The 18719-nt window shown below is 37.6% G+C and overlaps 1 protein-coding gene across 1 annotated transcript; it reads left to right on the forward strand.

The window, feature by feature from the left end:
* Positions 1-252: 252 nt before the first annotated feature.
* On the forward strand, positions 253-3984 carry LOC131158479 (rop guanine nucleotide exchange factor 12-like). Its single transcript, XM_058113345.1, has 9 exons — positions 253-550; positions 887-1003; positions 1289-1443; positions 1596-1670; positions 1774-2043; positions 2144-2464; positions 2800-2835; positions 3160-3255; positions 3649-3984. Exons 1-9 carry the CDS (start codon positions 253-255, stop codon positions 3982-3984), a joined length of 1704 nt encoding a protein of 567 aa, XP_057969328.1.
* Positions 3985-18719: the final 14735 nt, after the last annotated feature.

Below are 18719 nucleotides of genomic sequence, written 5' to 3' on the forward strand. Positions count from 1 at the left end.
AAACATGCACCGCACGTTTTACGAACAGAAGAACAGAAGCACAGGAAACAGACAGACTCCCACCAAAAAATGCTGCTCTCATCTCCCAAATCATTTGGAAGTTTCATCATCTTCCCATGTTTTCTGGTTCTCTCAGAACAACGAACTAAACTGACAATCCCGATCTCTGTCTCTGCCCATATCCAATAGTTTCAGCATTTGCAAGTCTGTTGTCTCTTGATCATTCCTTAAGGCCTGCATTTCGAATTCAAGATGGTTCGGGCACTCGAGCAGGAACAAGAGTCCTACAGGTCTAGGCTCTTCCATTTCAAGGGAATGTATGAGAACACAGGAAGACAAACTCACAGTTTGATTGAGAATAATTTGAACGGGGGATCGGATGACAAGCCATCATCAAGAAGTCACGGGTCGAAACCTTTAAGCGATCGACCTTTGGAGAATCAAAAAATCGGATCGACGCTTAACCGAGACGAAAATAAACCCAAGTCGCGCTTAAGCAGAGAAGGATCAGCAGCGGCCAGCCCTCACGCCAAAGACAGATTAGCCTCAGGCGAGTCAAGTTTCTGTTTTCTGATATTTTAGATTTTTGTTTTCATTGATAGAATTTCATGTCATGTTTTATTCTTTTTGTTAAACTTTGCAAGATATGCTTCTGTTTCCTGAATGGATTTCACCCCTTAATTTCCTTATGAATATTTAAATATAATAAATGACACCTCTATAAATCCATTTGTTAGATTACTTACAAGGAATTATAGTTACCCTTTGTGGAAGAGAAGTTTTGGGTGCTCATCTCATTGCTAAATTATACGTTTTAATGAACCCGCATTATACAAATTTTTCATCTTTCATAATCTTTATTTGAATCTCCTTTTCATTTTCTCAGATATGGAACAGATGAAGGAAAGATTTGCTAAGTTGCTTTTGGGTGAGGATATGTCTGGTGGTGGCAAGGGTGTTTCATCGGCTTTGGCGCTGTCAAATGCCATTACAAATCTCGCTGGTACTTTAAATTTCTTTCCTCCTTCTCCATTCACAATAATCTGATGAGTTAATGAGCAATGGCTAGAAGGAGAAAGAATATCAATCGTGAAAAAAAAAAAAAAAGCCTTCTGTTTGATTCAAAACTCAAAAGTCATTGGCCAATGTTGTTTTTCTTCAATGAGGATTCATCATAGACCAAAATTCAAAAGATATTTCAGTAATGTATGAATTTGTTTCCTTTCTACTTCTCTTGGGTCCAATTTTTTCTCATTTCTGTTTCTTGTAAATGGCATGACATGTACAGCTTCTGTCTTCGGTGAACAATCGCGGTTAGAACCCATGTCGGTGGAAAGGAAGACGAGATGGAGAAGGGAAATTGATTGGCTTTTGTCCGTCACCGATCATATTGTCGAATTCCTTCCCTCACAACAGAAAGGCAAGGATGGAACAAATATGGAGGTAACTGTCTCTCTCTTTCTTTCTCCATCTCTTTCCTTTTTATGTGGCGACATGGTAACTTGTTCAATATTAGCCATCAAAAATTTTGTACACTTCAAAACTTTTTACCCATGAAAGATGTTCTTAAATTTTAAGGTTTTTAAATTGAACAGGTTATGGTGACACGGCAACGGACTGATCTTCACATGAACATCCCTGCCCTGAGGAAGCTTGATGCTATGCTCATTGTAAGTACCATCATTAATTCTTTATGATGCCAAAGTCATTAGGATATTGATTAGCTTAGATGAAGGGTGCTTAATGTCCTTGTTCCCCATTACAAATGAGCAGGACTGCCTAGACAACTTCAAAGATCAAAATGAATTCTATTATGTGAAGAGAGATTCCGACGATTCAGATAAAGGAAACAAGAGAAAGGATGACAAATGGTGGCTGCCTACTCCTAAAGTTCCCCCAAATGGTCTGTCCGATGTTTCAAGAAAGTGGTTGCATTTTCAGAAGGATTCTGTGAACCAAGTTCTTAAAGCAGCCATGGCTATAAATGCTCAAGTCCTATCAGAAATGGAGATCCCTGAAAACTACATTGAATCTCTCCCAAAGGTGAAGAAAGAGAACAAAAAAAAATTCCATTGAAATGTTCCTTACTAGTGCTTCAATGAAAAAAATTTCTAAACCTTTTCCCTATTTTGTTTATTGGTAGAATGGGAGAGCAAGCCTTGGTGACTCGATCTATAGGAGTATTACAGTTGAGTACTTTGATCCGGAGCAGTTCCTCTCAACTTTGGACTTATCATCAGAACACAAGATTCTTGATATCAAGAACAGGATTGAAGCTTCCATTGTGATTTGGAAGAGGAAGATGAACAACAAAGATGGGAAGTCCACTTGGGGTTCAGCCGTAAGCATGGAGAAGAGAGAACAATTTGAAGAAAGAGCAGAGACCATCTTACTGCTCCTAAAGCAGCGGTTTCCTGGAATTCCCCAGTCTTCATTGGACATAAGCAAAATCCAATTCAATGGGGTAAGCCTCTTACTTTTATCACGCATTGTAATGTGAGACAGTTTTTACTGCAATTTTTTACAGATTTTTGGTACCTGGCAGTTCATTATTACAATTAGCTACTACTATATTCTGTATAAAGATATGAATGACAAGTACTCTTTCGTTTCCTAAGAATCATTAAATCCTATAAATGCTTGTTCTGATTCTGACATATTATGGAAATTTTTTAAAATGCGAGAATCAAATAATCCTTTGTCGTGGAACAAAATATCTCTCACTTCCCCCTTGAATAGGTTCTCTGGCGATTAATCAACAATTCAAAGTGTTTTTCTTGTATATTCTTGATAAACTAGCATTTATATATAGATGTAGGAGAATCTGTTTGGGAAGTAGAAGTCCCTTTGGCATCTCTTCACCTGCAAAGAATTCTCATTTTCTACTTATTTCGCCTCTACTCTCAAGTCTCAATCTTGAGACTACAAATTTCATTTGCTAAAGAGAGATTAACAACTACATCTTGGTTCTTAATTATCTAAATTCTAATGATCTAATCCAGGCAGGCTGACAGTAATTCTTTTATTGGCTATGCAGGAGTGATTTTATTTTGTTTTTTTTTGTTTTGGTTTGTGTTTTGTTGTTTTTTTTTTGTTGTTTGTTTGTTTTTTTTTTTTGTGGTTTTTTTTTTTTTGTGTTGTTTGGGCAGTATCCTTGAGAGCTATTCAAGAATTCTTGAAAGCTTGGCATTTACGGTCATCTCCCGAATTGAAGATGTTCTTTATGCGGATTCTCTCACTCAAAATCCATCCCTAGTGGGACACAAAAGGAAATTTAATGGATTATGGAGCGGCGACGGGAGTTAAACCAAAGAAGAGATAGGAAATGAATGCGCGACACTGGAGCTCCGGCTGGCCGGCTCAGTGCTAAATCTTGAAGTGGGCGGTCTGGCGGGGTGCCCCGTTAGTTTTTTTTTTTGGGTTTGTGCCTGGGTTTGGTGGCTTCCGGGTTTTGGTCGGTGGCGGGCGGCGCCCTGTTCCTGGGGCCGGGTGGGGAGACGGACCGCAGCTTGCAGCGAAGCGTCCGGCTAGCACGGCCTCGTGATCGCATCCTTTGAACGACCTTTTACTCACGTCGGGCTTCGTCATGAGAATGCGTCAAAGAAACCAAGCTGGAGTGTTCACTTTTTGCCCGCTTTGCGTTTTCAGCTGACATGTCGCGCGTGCGGCGCCAAAGTAGCCTGCGCCTTCATTTTGAGTGGCCGAGATGCCTACAGGGAATTTATACCAGCACTTATTATCTCTTTCAATACTCCCTGTAGAGTCTCCGTCACGGCCTCCCTCACCAGCCACCACCCTTTGCCTTCTTTCGCTATACGCGCGCCCTGTCACGGGGGCCGGGCGCGCTCTGTTCCGCCCGGCCTTTACGTGCTAGACTTAAATTTCCATGCCTCTGTCGCCCGCACAAAAGTTATCGGCTCCGTTAGGAACGACACGACGCTATCCATCTCGTCTAGAAGTATCATTGTAGTCGTCCTTGGGTGACCTCCGCCAGGTTACGTCGGTCCCAACATTGTTAACCAATGTAACCGATCTTCTCACGATCCCTCCCTGGTGATAACAACGAATGTCCCCGGTTACCCATTGCCTTGGACTGGCCGTATGGGAGCATCACCTGACGGGCCCCTGGGGACCTACAACAGAAACCTATCACCCGTAGGTTGTAATGGGTATTCAGACCGTAGATGGTCTTCCAAGAGCCGACACCTCTTCCCTTCCACTTGTTTTCTTCTCCCCTGCTACGGTGCCCAAAGTCCAAGAGACCACCTTCCTCATTGAAGAGTTGAACTCTCCCTTCCCCACTCCCACCCGGCGCTTCACCCTGTTCTTGTCTCAAGCAACAACCCTTCTGTGTTGACACTATGCGCAGTCCAAAGTTGAGAGAGACACTGCTCCGCCGCCCCCACCCATCAAACCGAACTCCAACTGCTACCACTACCACATACAAGACTCGACCCCCCGCCCCACCACAGCGCCACACAACTCGCTCACTCACCCATTCCCCACCCCCCTACCAATAAACAAATAGGGAACAAGGTCTCTAGAAATTTGTTTCCACCTGACACACCATAGTAACGCACCCGAAATTTCAATGGAATTTTTTTTGTTCCTTTCTTCACCTTTTGGGAGAGATTCAATGTAGTTTTCAGGAGTCTCCATTTTGATAGGACTCTGAGCTGAGCATTTAAGCCAACCCAGCGACGCTTTAAGAACTTGGTTCACAGAATCCTTCGAAAATGCAACCACTTTCTGACACATAGGACAGACCATTTGGGGAACTTTAGGAGTAGCAAGCCACCACTTGTCATCCTTTCTCTTGTGTCCTTTATCTGAATCGGCGGAATCTCATTCACTAATAGACTTCATTTGATCTCTGAGTTTGTCTAGGCAGTCCTGCTCATTTTGTAAGGGGGAACAGGGGACATGAAGCACCCTTCATCTAAGCTAATCATATCCTAATGAATTTGGCATCATAAAGAATTAATGATGAGTACTTACAATGCGCATAGCATCAAGCTTCTCAGGGCCGTGATTGTTCATTGTGAAGATCAGTCCGTTGCAGTGTCCACATAACCTGTTCATTGTTAAAAACCTTAAAATTAGAACATCTTTCATGGGTAAAAAGTTTTGCAAGAGTGTACAAAAATTTTTGCTGGTATTATTGAAACACCAGGTTCCATGTCGCCACATAAAAAGGAAAGAGATGGAGAAAGAAAGAGAGAGACAGTTACCTCCATATTTGTTCCATCCTTGCCTTTCTGTTGTGAGGGAAGGAATTCGACAATATGATCGGTGACGGACAAAAGCCAATCAATTTCATTCTCCATCCGAGTCCTCCCACCGACATGGGTTCTAACCGCGATTGTTCACGAAGACAGAAAGCTGTACCTGTCATGCCATTTACAAGAAACAGAAATGAGAAAAAATTGGACCCAAGAGAGTAGAAAGGAAACAAATTCATAAATTACTGAAATATCTTTTGAATTTTGAGTCTATGATGAATCCTCATTGAAGAAAAACAACATTGGCCAATGAATTTTGAGTTTTGAATCAAACAGAGGCTTTTTTGTTTTTTCACGATGATATTCTTTCCCTTCTAGCCATGACTCATAACTCATCAGATTAGGTGAATGGAGAAGGAGGAGATAATTTAAAGTACAGCGAGATTTGTTAATGGCATTTGGACAGCGCCAAGCGATTGAAAACACCTTGCCACACCAGACATATCCTCACCCAAAAGCAACTTAGCAATCTTCCTTCATCTGTTCCATATCTGAGAAAATGAAAAGGAGATTCAAATAAAGATTATGTGAGAAGATTGAAAAATTGTATGAATGCGGGTTCATTAAAACGTATAATTTAGCAATGAGATGAGCACCCAAAATCTCTTCCACAAAGGGTAAACTATAATTCCTTGTAAGTAATCTAACAATGGATTTATAGAGGTGTCATTTATTATATTTAAATATTCATAAGGAAATTAAGGGGTGAAATCCATTCAGGAAACAGAAGCATATCTGCAGTTTAACAAAGAATAAAACATGACATGAAATTCACAATGAAAACAAAAATCTAAAATATCAGAAACAGAAACTTGACTCGCCTGAGGCTAATCTGTCTTTAGGTTCGTGAGGGCTGGCCGTGCTGATCCTTCTCTGACTCTTAAGCGCGATTGGTTTTATTTTCGTCTCGGTTTTAAGCGTCGATCCGATTTTTTGATTCTCCAAAGGTCGCTCGCTTAAGGTGTCGACACGTGACTTCTTGATATTGCTTGTCATCGATCCCCCGTTCAAATTAGTCTCAATCAAACTGTGAGTTGTATTCCTGTGTTATCATACATTACCTTGAAATGTAAGAGCCTAGTACCTGTAGGACTCTTGTTCCTGCTCGAGTGCACGAACCATCCTTGAATTCGAAATGCAGGCCTTAAGGAATTGATCAAGAGACAACAGACTGCAAATGAATGAGACCGATTAGGATATGGCAGAGACAGAGATCGGGATTGTCAGTTAGTTCGTTGTTCTGAAAGAGAGATGAACCAGAAAGAACAACATGGGAAGATGATGAAACTTCCAATGATTTGGGAGATTGGAGGAGCAGCATTTTTTGGTGAGGCGTCTGTCGTTTCCTGTGCTTCTGTTCTTCTGTTCGTAAAAACGTGCGTGCATGTTGAGGAGAAAAAACAAAAGGGGGTTAATTAGTGTTATTAAACATAAACAAATACTTGGTTCTCTTATATGTTTTGTTAATTGTACCTCTATTCTTTCTTTTCTAGTTTATTCTCGCAGAATTGCGGTGGCCCTGTGTTGGCTGGGAAGGTCAAGGATGCCCCCAATAAACCCCGGTCAGACATGCATGGGGTAACCAACCTCTCTCCTCTCTCTCTCTCTCTCTCCCTTACAACTTAGAAAATGAGTTGGTAAAGAATTTCTTCATCCAAATTTCCATTGCTGCTGCCATTAATTAAAAGCACTTAACAATTTGGCATGAACAAGTGGACCGCGAGTGGCCATGATACAGTATAATTAATCAATTCTAGGTGGAAAGGTAGGTATTTACACACAAAAGTGGCAGGAATAGAAGTAACAAAACAAATTTCAGAACAGAATTTTCTTGCAATTTTTTTATAGGCATGGCATTTTATGAATTGTCAAATTTTGTTCATTTGTTCGATATCTATTTTGTTTTTGAACACAATTTTATTGTTTAAAATGCTTCTTTTTGTCGGATTATTATTAAGCTTTATTTTTTCGAGAATTACGTAGAAAAAAGTCCACCAAATAAGACTCGTTTTTTTTTCTTTTTCTTTTTTATAATTCGGAGAACTCTAGTTCATCATCGCGTCACTTTCGACACGATAGACTTGGGGGACGAAAGTCGTCTACCCATTAACCACACCCCTGTTCATCATCGGGGTAAACTCTCAAGGAGAATCGAACCCTGGACCTGAGGTCACCAACGTCACGAATCGGCCAGTTTAATGATTTTAGTGAATCGAAGTTTATGACGAAACTACATGGTTTCTTTTTCTAAATATATATCATAATTCTTCAATTAACGTATAGGTTTCTTATGCACAAATATGAATTGATCAAACCCTTAAATGGTAAATCAAAAATTATAAACGTGTGAAATTACACATAGTAAATTAATACGATAACAACCTATAATACGTACAGAACATATTCGAAAGTCAATTTTGCGGCCTGTTGTAATATTTATGGTGGTTATGGGTGAGGTTAATGAGAATGGATTATAATTGTCACACTAGCCCTTGGTGATTTGAACACCATCATTGTTGGTTTTTGAAGGTCTAGCATGCTCACTCATTCTCCATTTGATTTAATTATGTGAGAGATATTTTAGAATTTTACCATATTTTGAGGTAACATATCTTATATGTGTCCTGATTTTCAAAAATCACAAGGGCATGATTAAGCTACATGGAGAATTCAATATTTTTTCATTTGCCGATATTCCTGTAGGTTGTAGTTGATGAGTTCAATCTAGTGGTCACCACAAAGAGAAGAAAAATTTCTTTTGTTAAGTTACATGCGGAATTAGGTAATTTCCATTATGTAAGAAAACTTAGTAATCTATAATTAAGAGTGTAGTATATGTGCCGCTTTTGGTTGGGCAAACTGGAATAAATTACACCACATGCCAACTTGACAATTGAAAGAAAAAAACAATGCCAACATTTTCCCGAGAGTTGTTAAGTGGTTAAAGACACAATTAACTTTAGTAATCTCTAAATCTCATATTTGATTTCTCACTGGTGGTCAGCCTAGATGGATATCAGGGGATGTATCAATGGCGAGACGCAATGTTTTCATCTCCTCGATCTGGCTGCGCCTAGTTGATTTAGGGCGCTTCTAAGGGTTTAAGTTCCGGTTCATTAAAAAAAAACCAAAAAAAAACAAAACATAAAAACAAAAACAAAAACAAAAAGTTAAAGGAACTAATTGACATAGGCGTATAATGGTTTGATTGGACCCCCCCCCAAAACGTACTGGGCCACAATATTGTAGCCACAATTAAATGAAGAATTATGACCAAGTTGAAATATTGTTGAAGTTATTTTTTTTAGTTGGTATTGGCAAGAGTAAAGAAATTTATAGGGGAGAGAAGAAAAAGGAAAAGCGGGACAATCTGAGTAAATAGCCCAACAAAGAACTAAAATAGAAGCTCATTAATGTGAGGATAGCTAGTCAAGCCTTCTCCCTTCAATATGGAAAAAGATATTCTCAATAATTAGACAAAAAACATCTTTCAAATAAGTGCACGTTCATCTAGTGCAAATAGAATAATGGAAGAAGTCATGTATGCTTGAGAACATAATTTGACCAATTAAATTTCCCTTCTCCGCTAAGCTATCGCTGTGAACATTGACTCAAATACATGGTGGCAAACTGTATATTCACACTAATTTTGTTTGGAGGATTTGTGATAATGAGGGAGAAAGAAATTCCACCATTAATGAGAATGAATATTGACTATATGTGGAATTTGACCCATTTTCCCATGAGCGAAGAGTACGCGAGTGCAGCGGTTCGAGTCCGCTTATCTCCAACAGATCGTTTAAGCTTGGTGCTGGGGGAGGTCGAAACTTATCCAACAAGAAATTTCGCTACCTAGATCCTTGGCTCTTAAGACGTGGAGGAAAAAATGGATATTAAGAGGATGTAGCAATTACACATTTGATTAATTTTGTTACTTTATGTTTGGAGAGATTTGGATTTGGAGTTGGATGAATTGGATAAGGGTGATTAAAATTTTATGAAGTTTGTCCAAATTCACCACATCAAATTTAAGGTCCGAATCTATGCTCTAACGTTTTAGCTAGGCAATAAAGAATTTGTCAAAAAATGGTAAGAAGAAGAACAAAGGAAGAAGAAAGATCAACCCCAATATCAGTGGACTATTTGAACAGGTTCATCTTATTGATAAAAACCTAGCAGTGGAGTCACGATCGTGGAGCAATTGAAGGCATTAACATATAATATTGTGCCGTTTTTTTCCTTGTGTAAGATGAATATTTAAGAGCAATCTTAAGTCTTGCTCGCTCATTTCACATTAAACTTGACTTGTTATTGTATCGAGAAAACTAGAATGAAAAAAGATATAACTTGTTATGAATGAAAAAAGCGAAGTACTTGTGGCAGAATGTTCTATTTCTCGTGTTTGGCTAAAATTGAATGTTACAAGTACTAGATTAAATATCAAGTTGACCATAACATGCATTTAAACAAAATCTAAAAAATAAAAGGAAAATATTTAATTTCATCCATCATTCGAAGATTAAAATTTATGCAATTATCAATAAATTTCGATGTTGTAATCAATGCTTATCAATCAAATAGTATCTCCTTCCACATATGGAACTAACTAAGCAATATTTTCATCACAACATCTATTCAGAATTGGTCAACAATATTATGGAACATACAGTACAGGAATACTTTCAAGGCAAGAGTTCTCTTCAATGGCTTCCTCTATCTGAGTTTCTCCATAGAGGATTTTTAAAACAAATTGATTTTTTATATGAGCCTTTTTTAGCATTAAGGACGATATAAATCGACCCTTAATTACTAAAATTTGGATGAATAATCTTTAAAAATAAATTCAAACTATAGAAGAAAAATGTTCCTTTAGGGGATTGATAAGATGGCTTTTTTTTTTTTGTAAGATCTAAATCACTTTTTTTATAAAACTAAAATAAATTAGGTAGTGGAAAATTTAGAAATTCATGAATTTTCTTTTCCTCCAGCATAGCTTTGAATAATTCAATCCTTCTTGGCAACAATGCCCCAAGGCTATGTTCAAAAAAAAGGTGGTTTTTTTTTTTTTGTTCATGTTTACTATAAAACTAAATGCGACCTTTGGGTTTGATAAAAAATTTATTAATGACATACAACTCTTTCGTTTAAATTAACTCAAGCTAATTTGACGCATGGAGTTAGCATATATCACTTGGAATACTTCACTTACCAATACAAGGAAGAAGCAAAATTTTTGAGTTATCCAAGCGTTGGGTTTTCACAATAATAGTCTCAAGAAGTGAGAGAGTTAATTATTCTCAATATCATAGAGGCTGCCAAGGGGAGGAAGGGGTTAGGTTGTAGGTTAAATTGTGGTCTTGCTCTTATGTGAACGCTCATATAAGCTTGTTTCAAATATTTCAGGGGCTTCCCAAGAGAGAGAGAGAGAGAGAGAAGATTGTTGATGAGTTTAGAATATGCACGCACTTAAAAAAGATAAAACCGGAATTGGTTTGGACTATTCATAAAGTCAATGGTCAAAGATAATTGATCTAGGTTGTATCATATCAGGCTCTATTATATATAAATAAAGAGACATCATTGAATGCCAATTTTTTAAGTTAGTAGAGGGAGTTGTGGGTCAATCACTCTTCTCGTTTGGTGTTATTAGGGAATCGAAAGCGATCTAGGTTAGGGGGGGGAAAACAAATTTTTGGGTGGTCTATATACACGAGAGTGTACTATGAACATTCCAAAAAATATAACTAGCATGTTTTTTCTCAACATAATAAAATGGCACATTATCCCATTGAGTTAAAATTGCTATTAATAAATTGTGGAGGGTCACTAGTGTGACAAATTCATAGCTCCCATGTACCTGTCTTAGTTATAGTACCACATATTCATGTATTCCACAAACTTAATCTTTATTGTGGGAATAATTGAATTGAATTTCAATTTGTAAGGAAAAAAATATTTTATTCTAACATTGTATGTTGATTGGGTTTTTATTTTCTTATACATTTTAGTTTGAGAACTATACATAAAAGAAAGAGTTACTTCTTAAAGTAAAAAAATTATGGATTTTCACTGTTACACAGATTTTTATGTATTTTCATGTATTTTTCTAAAAGTTGCTTATTATTAATGGACTAATTAAGATCATAAAATGATTTTGACAAACTACAAATCAGTTATTTGGTTGTGAGTGTGTTTGATGTGTGGATCAATGATATTTCATAGCCACTTTACTAATTTTTGTATTGAAAATGTCAAAATCAATAGAGATATGATGGTTAGTTGTGAGAACCATATGTGAAATTGCAAGGCATGAGTATTGGGTCTATAAGTCAAACAATATATTTCATGGGTACCTTAGATATCTTAACGGGTTGTTACATAGGTCTGCAAGTGGTTGACATATGAAGTATTGTCATGCGACATCCAGTGCTGAAAGTGCAGAAACGATAGCAGGACCAAATGAGATTCTATGACTTCGTCAGGGGTTGACAATTTGGTAGGTGGAGCGAACCATAGAATTGAGTATAGATGTTATGGGAGTAGATGTGGTTAAGGAAATGCAGTTGGACACCGTATTCGCTGTTAGTAGGGGAGACCGTGAGAACCATACATCACCGGATAGATCTCTGTTAATAGTGAGTGATATCACAAAAGGTTCTTGGTTTATCTCATGTGGCACAAGCCTGATGTTGTTTCCAGTCGATAAGTGTTTAGTAAACAGTTGTGGTCCAATCAATCATAGTAGTTTAATTGACCATAACAACATAACAACTAATGTGCACGTTCCAAGTATTTTCACCTAATCACAATGTCATGGCACAATCTTACATGCATTGATTACCTTTCTGTCAAGACAGGAGTATTATCGCGCACAACCGCCATTCCGTTCAACTTTTTTTACAATTAAGCTCGGTTGATAACCCGGCGCCTGTTTTCACGATTTTCAGAGTGTAACAATAATATGAGAATTTCATTTTTCCCAGTTCAAATTCCCAGATAATATAGTATCATAATGTTATTTCATATCAATGTCACGTTCGTTTCTCAAAACCCATTATAAAGAGTGACCTAAACTCAAAAAATACCAGGTGACTGCACCAATATGAGTATCAAGCACTGTGCTAACTAAGTTTTAAAGCACGGTAGAGTAGTTTCTGGAAAGTTTGGGTGTTCATTATACCAAAGCCCCCAATTTACAAAACTGCAATTGTAATGCGATTGTTACACTTATCTATACATAAACATAATAAATAAAATAGTCAATAAGAACCGTGGGGTAGCGAGTACACTTGTCGATACGCGGAAACCTAGGCAGTAGTAAATGATAAATCATCATTCTCATAACCATCAAATATTTAAACATAGTCAAAAATAATTCCAAAACACTGTATTATATTACATCTCCAAAAATACAAAGATTTACTAGGACCCACAACAGAATTTCTGATCCAATTCAAACTGACCCCTTCACGGGGTAGCACAAAGACTCAACGGCGGCAAGACCGTCGGTCCTTCTGGGGTCTTGAAAATTATTCAGTTCGGGGGTAAGAAACTTCTCAGTAATAGAAAATAAATTAAATACAACTGTTCTGTGAAACATGAATATTTGATGCAATTACTATATATACAGTACATGTCATAGAGATGAAACATTCACATAACATATGAATCGACATCTCTGTTCGTATTTTACTAACTCATATAGTTCTAAAATGTCGGATATAGCTGAGAATACTGAAATAATTCATCCCCAAGGATGTATAAGCTAGCTGATTGTATGATTCCCCACCTTACTGCGTAGTTGTGCGAGTCGAAGTGGGACCCGACATATGGATATGGACACCGATTACTATCTGATGTTACATAAATGTCTGTCCGTACGATGAGGCTTGCACACTCGTTGGTGTCAGGACTGCCCCCTAGAGGGGTAGTACATAATGCTCTAACAACTGCCTTCACATTCACATATCCATCTCCACCCCCTTGTGGGGATGGTGATCAAAGAACACGTTCTCCGACCAGAGAGAGGGTCCCGCACTCTGTAGGCCGGTCGCGAAAAGCACCACATCTAGGACGGGTCCTACACTGCAGCAGGGTTCTCACTCAACACCCTGAGGTGTCACATACATAAAACATAGTAAATAATGCTCCACTATCGTCTACCATAGGTACAGAGCCTTTGTAATCCAGACATGAACTATCATCCACGGTTTTGATACTAACAATAATACATATTAATAATAAGTTTAACGTCGATAGATTCAGCTAAGCTATTTTTCGTCATACCGTTAATACTACGGCATCTTTGCAGTCGCTGATACTTTCAATCGGCTGGCCTTGCGACCAAAATCATACTATCCACAGCCTCGTGCTGGCTATCGTAATCACGGCCTGTGCGTGAATTCCGCCATCCATAATCTTTTGAATAAATAATTCATATCATGTTATTTTGAACCATTAAACTGCTATGCCTATACTTCATAACTTGCTACGAAAATCATTACTTGCATTTCATAGAAAAAGTCAAATATTACCATAACATAATATTATCATGTAAAAATTAATATTCATGGCCCCACCCAAACATAAAATCATTCCATTTCATTCTAAAATCGATTTCCTGACGAATAACAATAATATTTCAACCAAACATTGGCATTTTCTTCAAATAAATATACAAATAATAATGTTACTAAAAAGTATAATTTGCTGATAATAAAATCTTGCATGGAAACTAGCTGTTATTTAGTCAGCTTTATCCTTTCACATGCACTGAAAAGTAACAACCCAGCAAAAAATTGCAGTTCGGTCCTTGCAGCACAGGGTTTCTCGTGTTCAACACCCTGAAAACGACACTTTCAAAACTAAACTCAGATTTTTGTGCATAAACATTTCACTATAATTCCAGTAAGACCAAAATTTTCACTTAAAAAGTCTTACCTGAAAATGGGACTGAATTTACAATTCTGCCCACCAACGATATGCCATCACAGTAGTACGTTTGTAAGAGATACTTCCCAGGAGCGTCGTGGTGGCCTCAGCTCTCTATCTAGCGAACGACAGAGCCAAAACGTTTTTTTAATTATTTTGAAGAGAGAGAGAGAGAAGGAGAACCGTATGAAGGAGGACCGACGCAGAGAGAGCGAGAGACGAGAGAAGAGAGAGAGAGAGAGAGAGAGAGAGAGAGAGAGAGAGATGATTTTGACTACTAACTTTTCTGTGAAAACTCCAATGGTCTTGCAAACTATTTATAAATGGGTTCGTCAAGGAGTCAAGTCCTCTCGTCGATGAGGTCAGGAGGGACGAATTCGTCAAAGAACTCTCACCTCGTCGACTGGGAAATGAGAATCCCTCCAAAAGCATGACCTCTCAGCTATTTTCTCGTCGACGAGCTCATAGATGCCACCGTCGAGGAAGCCGCTGACTTCCTCCATGTTAATATTTCCCATTACCCTGTTACTTTATATTTAACTACCATATTTTTAAGATCATTTACACAGAGTTAAAACTGTAAAATCGTAAGAAATAGCAATTATACCCGGTAAAATTTTGCAGATAAACAGTCAAAATGTGTATAAAGGCATAAGCCATCTTTCTAGCGGTTTAGTTTTTCTAAAAATACTGATGTAAATAAATCCTGTTACCTTAATCCCGAAAATAGAAATACGAAACGGAACGATCCAAAACAACTACGCCGGTGAGCAGACTCTTGAAACCTAAAGAAAGCGTAAAGCACCATGTTATTTGTAACACTCACCATTAAGACTTGTTTATCCACCTATGCTTGTCTGTACCGCCCTGCTTATGAGATCTCAGAACCCACAAAGGACACTGGGTATTCGTTGTTAGCATAGACAATAACACTACGTGTAGCGGAAACACTAAGCTAGATTAACACATATACATACAATCCCAGAATGTAGTATATATAGACCATAGTCATAAACAAATATGTAATTCCCTTCAGATCATCGCCCCTAAAAAATACAAACTCTATCAAAACTGCACCCTAAAACAGGGTATAAATAAACTCCCCCCCCACATCGAAGACACCCACACCCCCCATACCGCAGCCAGAAATCTGCTTCACCTAACTGGCTCACCTGAAATTGATAAAGTATGGGTGGGCGTCAAGCTTAGTAAGTGGAAAATGCTAGTATATTTCTAGTGTGTGGCGTCTGATCGTAAATGCTCTAATAATAGTATGTAAAACTGAGGAGTGATGGATCTGTTAAAATCATATATCACCTGTACAGTATGCTAAATACTAACACCCCCCCCAGGAGCATCGGAAATGGCGTAGTCAATCACAGTGCAATATCATACGAATATAAACAAAAAGCATAAAACGTATAACATAGTGACAACACTGTGTTTTATCCCTAGAAACTCTGAATGATCAATATGATTTGACCCCTTATGACAGGGTTGTGCGGCCCATAGGCAGGACTTAACTTGGTCGGCCCTCCAAGTAAGTCACTATACTCTACACTACCTCAGCCTGGCCAAACTGCATACTCTACTAGGCGTAGGACTAGCTGCTACCTCATTAAACCGGCCCCCTCAACCCAGTGAATTGGGGAGCTACATTGTAACAACCTGCTTAATAAACTGACTTTTTTATTTTATTTTATATATACTATGATAATCTACATGCTCTGATACCATACTGGGATAAACCCAACCATGAACCTAAGAGCTGAGAGCAATAAATCAATAGACAATAACCATATGAAAAATAAACACAAGACAAAGAAACCAATACCACATAAGCCAGAGTACGAGATGGTTCCAAAAGAGTAACACATAATCCACGTTTACCCAAAAATACTCTCAACCATGCGGCTATAGCAAAAACCACGTCCCAAAATATATCACTCTCTGCACCGGGCCACCATTGAAGCTCCTTATCTGCGAGATTGATCTGCTCGCCTACCTAGATCCATGAAAAATGATTCAAAATAGGATAGAAGCTAAGATCAGTAAGACGAAATATGTTATTACTAGTGTGTGGCAAATTAGTATATATCATGAAAATCTGTGTACAAATAAACATGTATTACTGAGTATATAATAAAGCACAAGTGATAAAATACCACCCCCCTTCCATGTTGCTTTACATAACAGTTATCAGTAGATTACAATCAAAATACTTAATCTATACATGTATATTCCCTTTTTCTGTAAATCTGTCATCGTAATAGTAATGAAACTGTTCCTGTGGATATCTGTTGTGTCAAGACTTAACCATCTCATGACAGGGTTGTGTGGCCCGTAGGCGAGCTTTACCTGGCTGGCCATTCAATGAATAAATCAGATAACTTATCGGTCGATTGCCCACACAACCCATATCTGAATGGGGCGACTATCCTATCAAGGGCCACGGTGATAGACATTACCACTAGTATCAAAAGGGGGTTGCACTTCATAAAGTAACATATATCTGTAGCAACGGTACAGTGCTCTGTAAACTGAATAGGTCCAACAAGGTCTGCCTATCATATAGTAAATCTCTGTATATACGTATCTCTATTGATTTACCTGATTTTGAAATAACAGTAATAACCATGATGATGCCTCAATTGTACGGTAATTATGAGAAATATCTAATCATAACAATGAAACTACATAAATCATAATACTGATATTCATATAATAATGGTAGTGCGATTATAAAATCAGGTATGAAATATCGAAAATCAGAATATGAAATATCGTAAAACATATTTTGCTACTATAGTCAATGCACAAACCACACGATACTTAAATACATAAGGTTCAATCATTTTTTTAATAAACTATATAATAATTTTATTAAAATACCTAAAACATAACATATTCCCTTACTGACTTATGGCAAGCCCTATGGGCTACTGTCCTAACACCCGCAGGGCCTGTCAAAACACCTGGAAATAATTATTTGCAAGTAAACAGAATTCAGTATTTCTCGCCTACATCATTTCGGTGATGTTGGTTATACTTTGTTTTTTTCTATAAACTTCATAGGCCAAATTTGGGCTAAAAGGCCTTCCCTGAATTGCGGAGAAAACAACTTTATTCCAAGTGATCGTTTAGGAATTGTAGGAACTTCGCCAGGAGCGTAGCTGGTAGCCTCAAATCTTTGATCCGGCGACTGGCGGGGCCAAAATCGAAGGGAGAAAGGAGAGAGTGACTAGAGAGATGAGAGCAGGCGTTTGGAAATGATATAAAAATCGATTTTAGCATTTATTAAAGGCCCGATTCCGTTGATGAGGCACGTCACCGCGTCGGATGAGTCCTTCATTAAATCGTCGAAAAATTCAGAGAAGCCAAAAAACATCACCAGTATTTATTTGTCGACGAATCACTATATCGTCCGAATTTCCTTGATGAATTATCTGACGAAATCCTAAATTCGTCGAAGAGTCATGACAATTTCATGAATTTATTATTTTATTCCCAAAGCAATGTCGTAGGGAACGAAGGTATACAAACCTCCTCTATTTCTGTTTCTATTTCTCTCTCTCTCTCTTATTATATTTAAATTCTATTATTTTTCGGGTCACTACATTGCAACTCTCCAAACACGGTTGACGGTACCCACACACTATCTGAGATATGTGGTTACACTCTATTTATATCTAGCAACGATACCGTGCTCTGTATTCTTTATTGGTATCATGTATGATAATCATTCGTCAGGGGATAATGCTATTATATATATACATATATATGCTTTTATGTTTTCATCATGTTCCAAATTACCATAACGATATATAATGTACTCGAAAATACTGTAATCTCTGTATGCTATATTTGTAGTATCTGTGCTATCTCTGTATATCTATTTGTATATCTGTAGTTATAGTAATAAGAAAACATGACATACTATTAAATACTGTATATTACTGTTGTTAATCAAGCTGTAAATACTGATAAGGTAAAATTGTAAGATATATTCTAGTATATCTGTAATATACTATCTGTATAAAAAACTATAACATTACTGATCTGAGTAAAACTGTAAGATATTGTTTGGATGAAATATCTGTACTATACTGTCTATATTGTGTGTTAGTATCGTAATGATATACTGTAAAAGGATATAAGTTCTTTATTCACGGGTTATCAATCAGATCTACTCAGGCCACCCAACCATTTAAACCCATATTTGTTAAAACTGGGTAATAGGTGGGATATACATATGTATAAACTCGTGATAACACTATAAACAATTCTAGGAAGCATTTTCCCCACTCTTCGGCGTACTGACAAGCCCTATGAACTCTAACCCTATACCGCACAGGGTTCTCAGCTTTAACACCCTGAAAACAACCATCCCCTTAGAACCAAAATATTTTTTTTCTTTTTTTTGTTTTTTTTTTTTTTTCAGTTTTTTATTGCATACAATACTGCACTAGTAACTCCTATTAAGGTAGGAAAATTTGCATAAATACC

The sequence above is a fragment of the Malania oleifera genome, chromosome 6 (assembly GCF_029873635.1).
Source record: "Malania oleifera isolate guangnan ecotype guangnan chromosome 6, ASM2987363v1, whole genome shotgun sequence".
In the NCBI taxonomy this organism is placed as follows: Eukaryota; Viridiplantae; Streptophyta; class Magnoliopsida; order Santalales; family Ximeniaceae; genus Malania; species Malania oleifera.

Bases quoted from the DNA above. Each gene is read 5' to 3' on its own strand.
- LOC131158479 (XM_058113345.1), top strand. From the start codon at position 253: ATGGTTCGGGCACTCGAGCAGGAACAAGAGTCCTACAGGTCTAGGCTC. The intron at 2,044-2,143 runs GTGAAGAAAGAG...GTTTATTGGTAG, and splicing joins ACATTGAATCTCTCCCAAAG to AATGGGAGAGCAAGCCTTGG. The intron at 3,256-3,648 runs GTGGGACACAAA...TTGCGTTTTCAG, and splicing joins TCACTCAAAATCCATCCCTA to CTGACATGTCGCGCGTGCGG.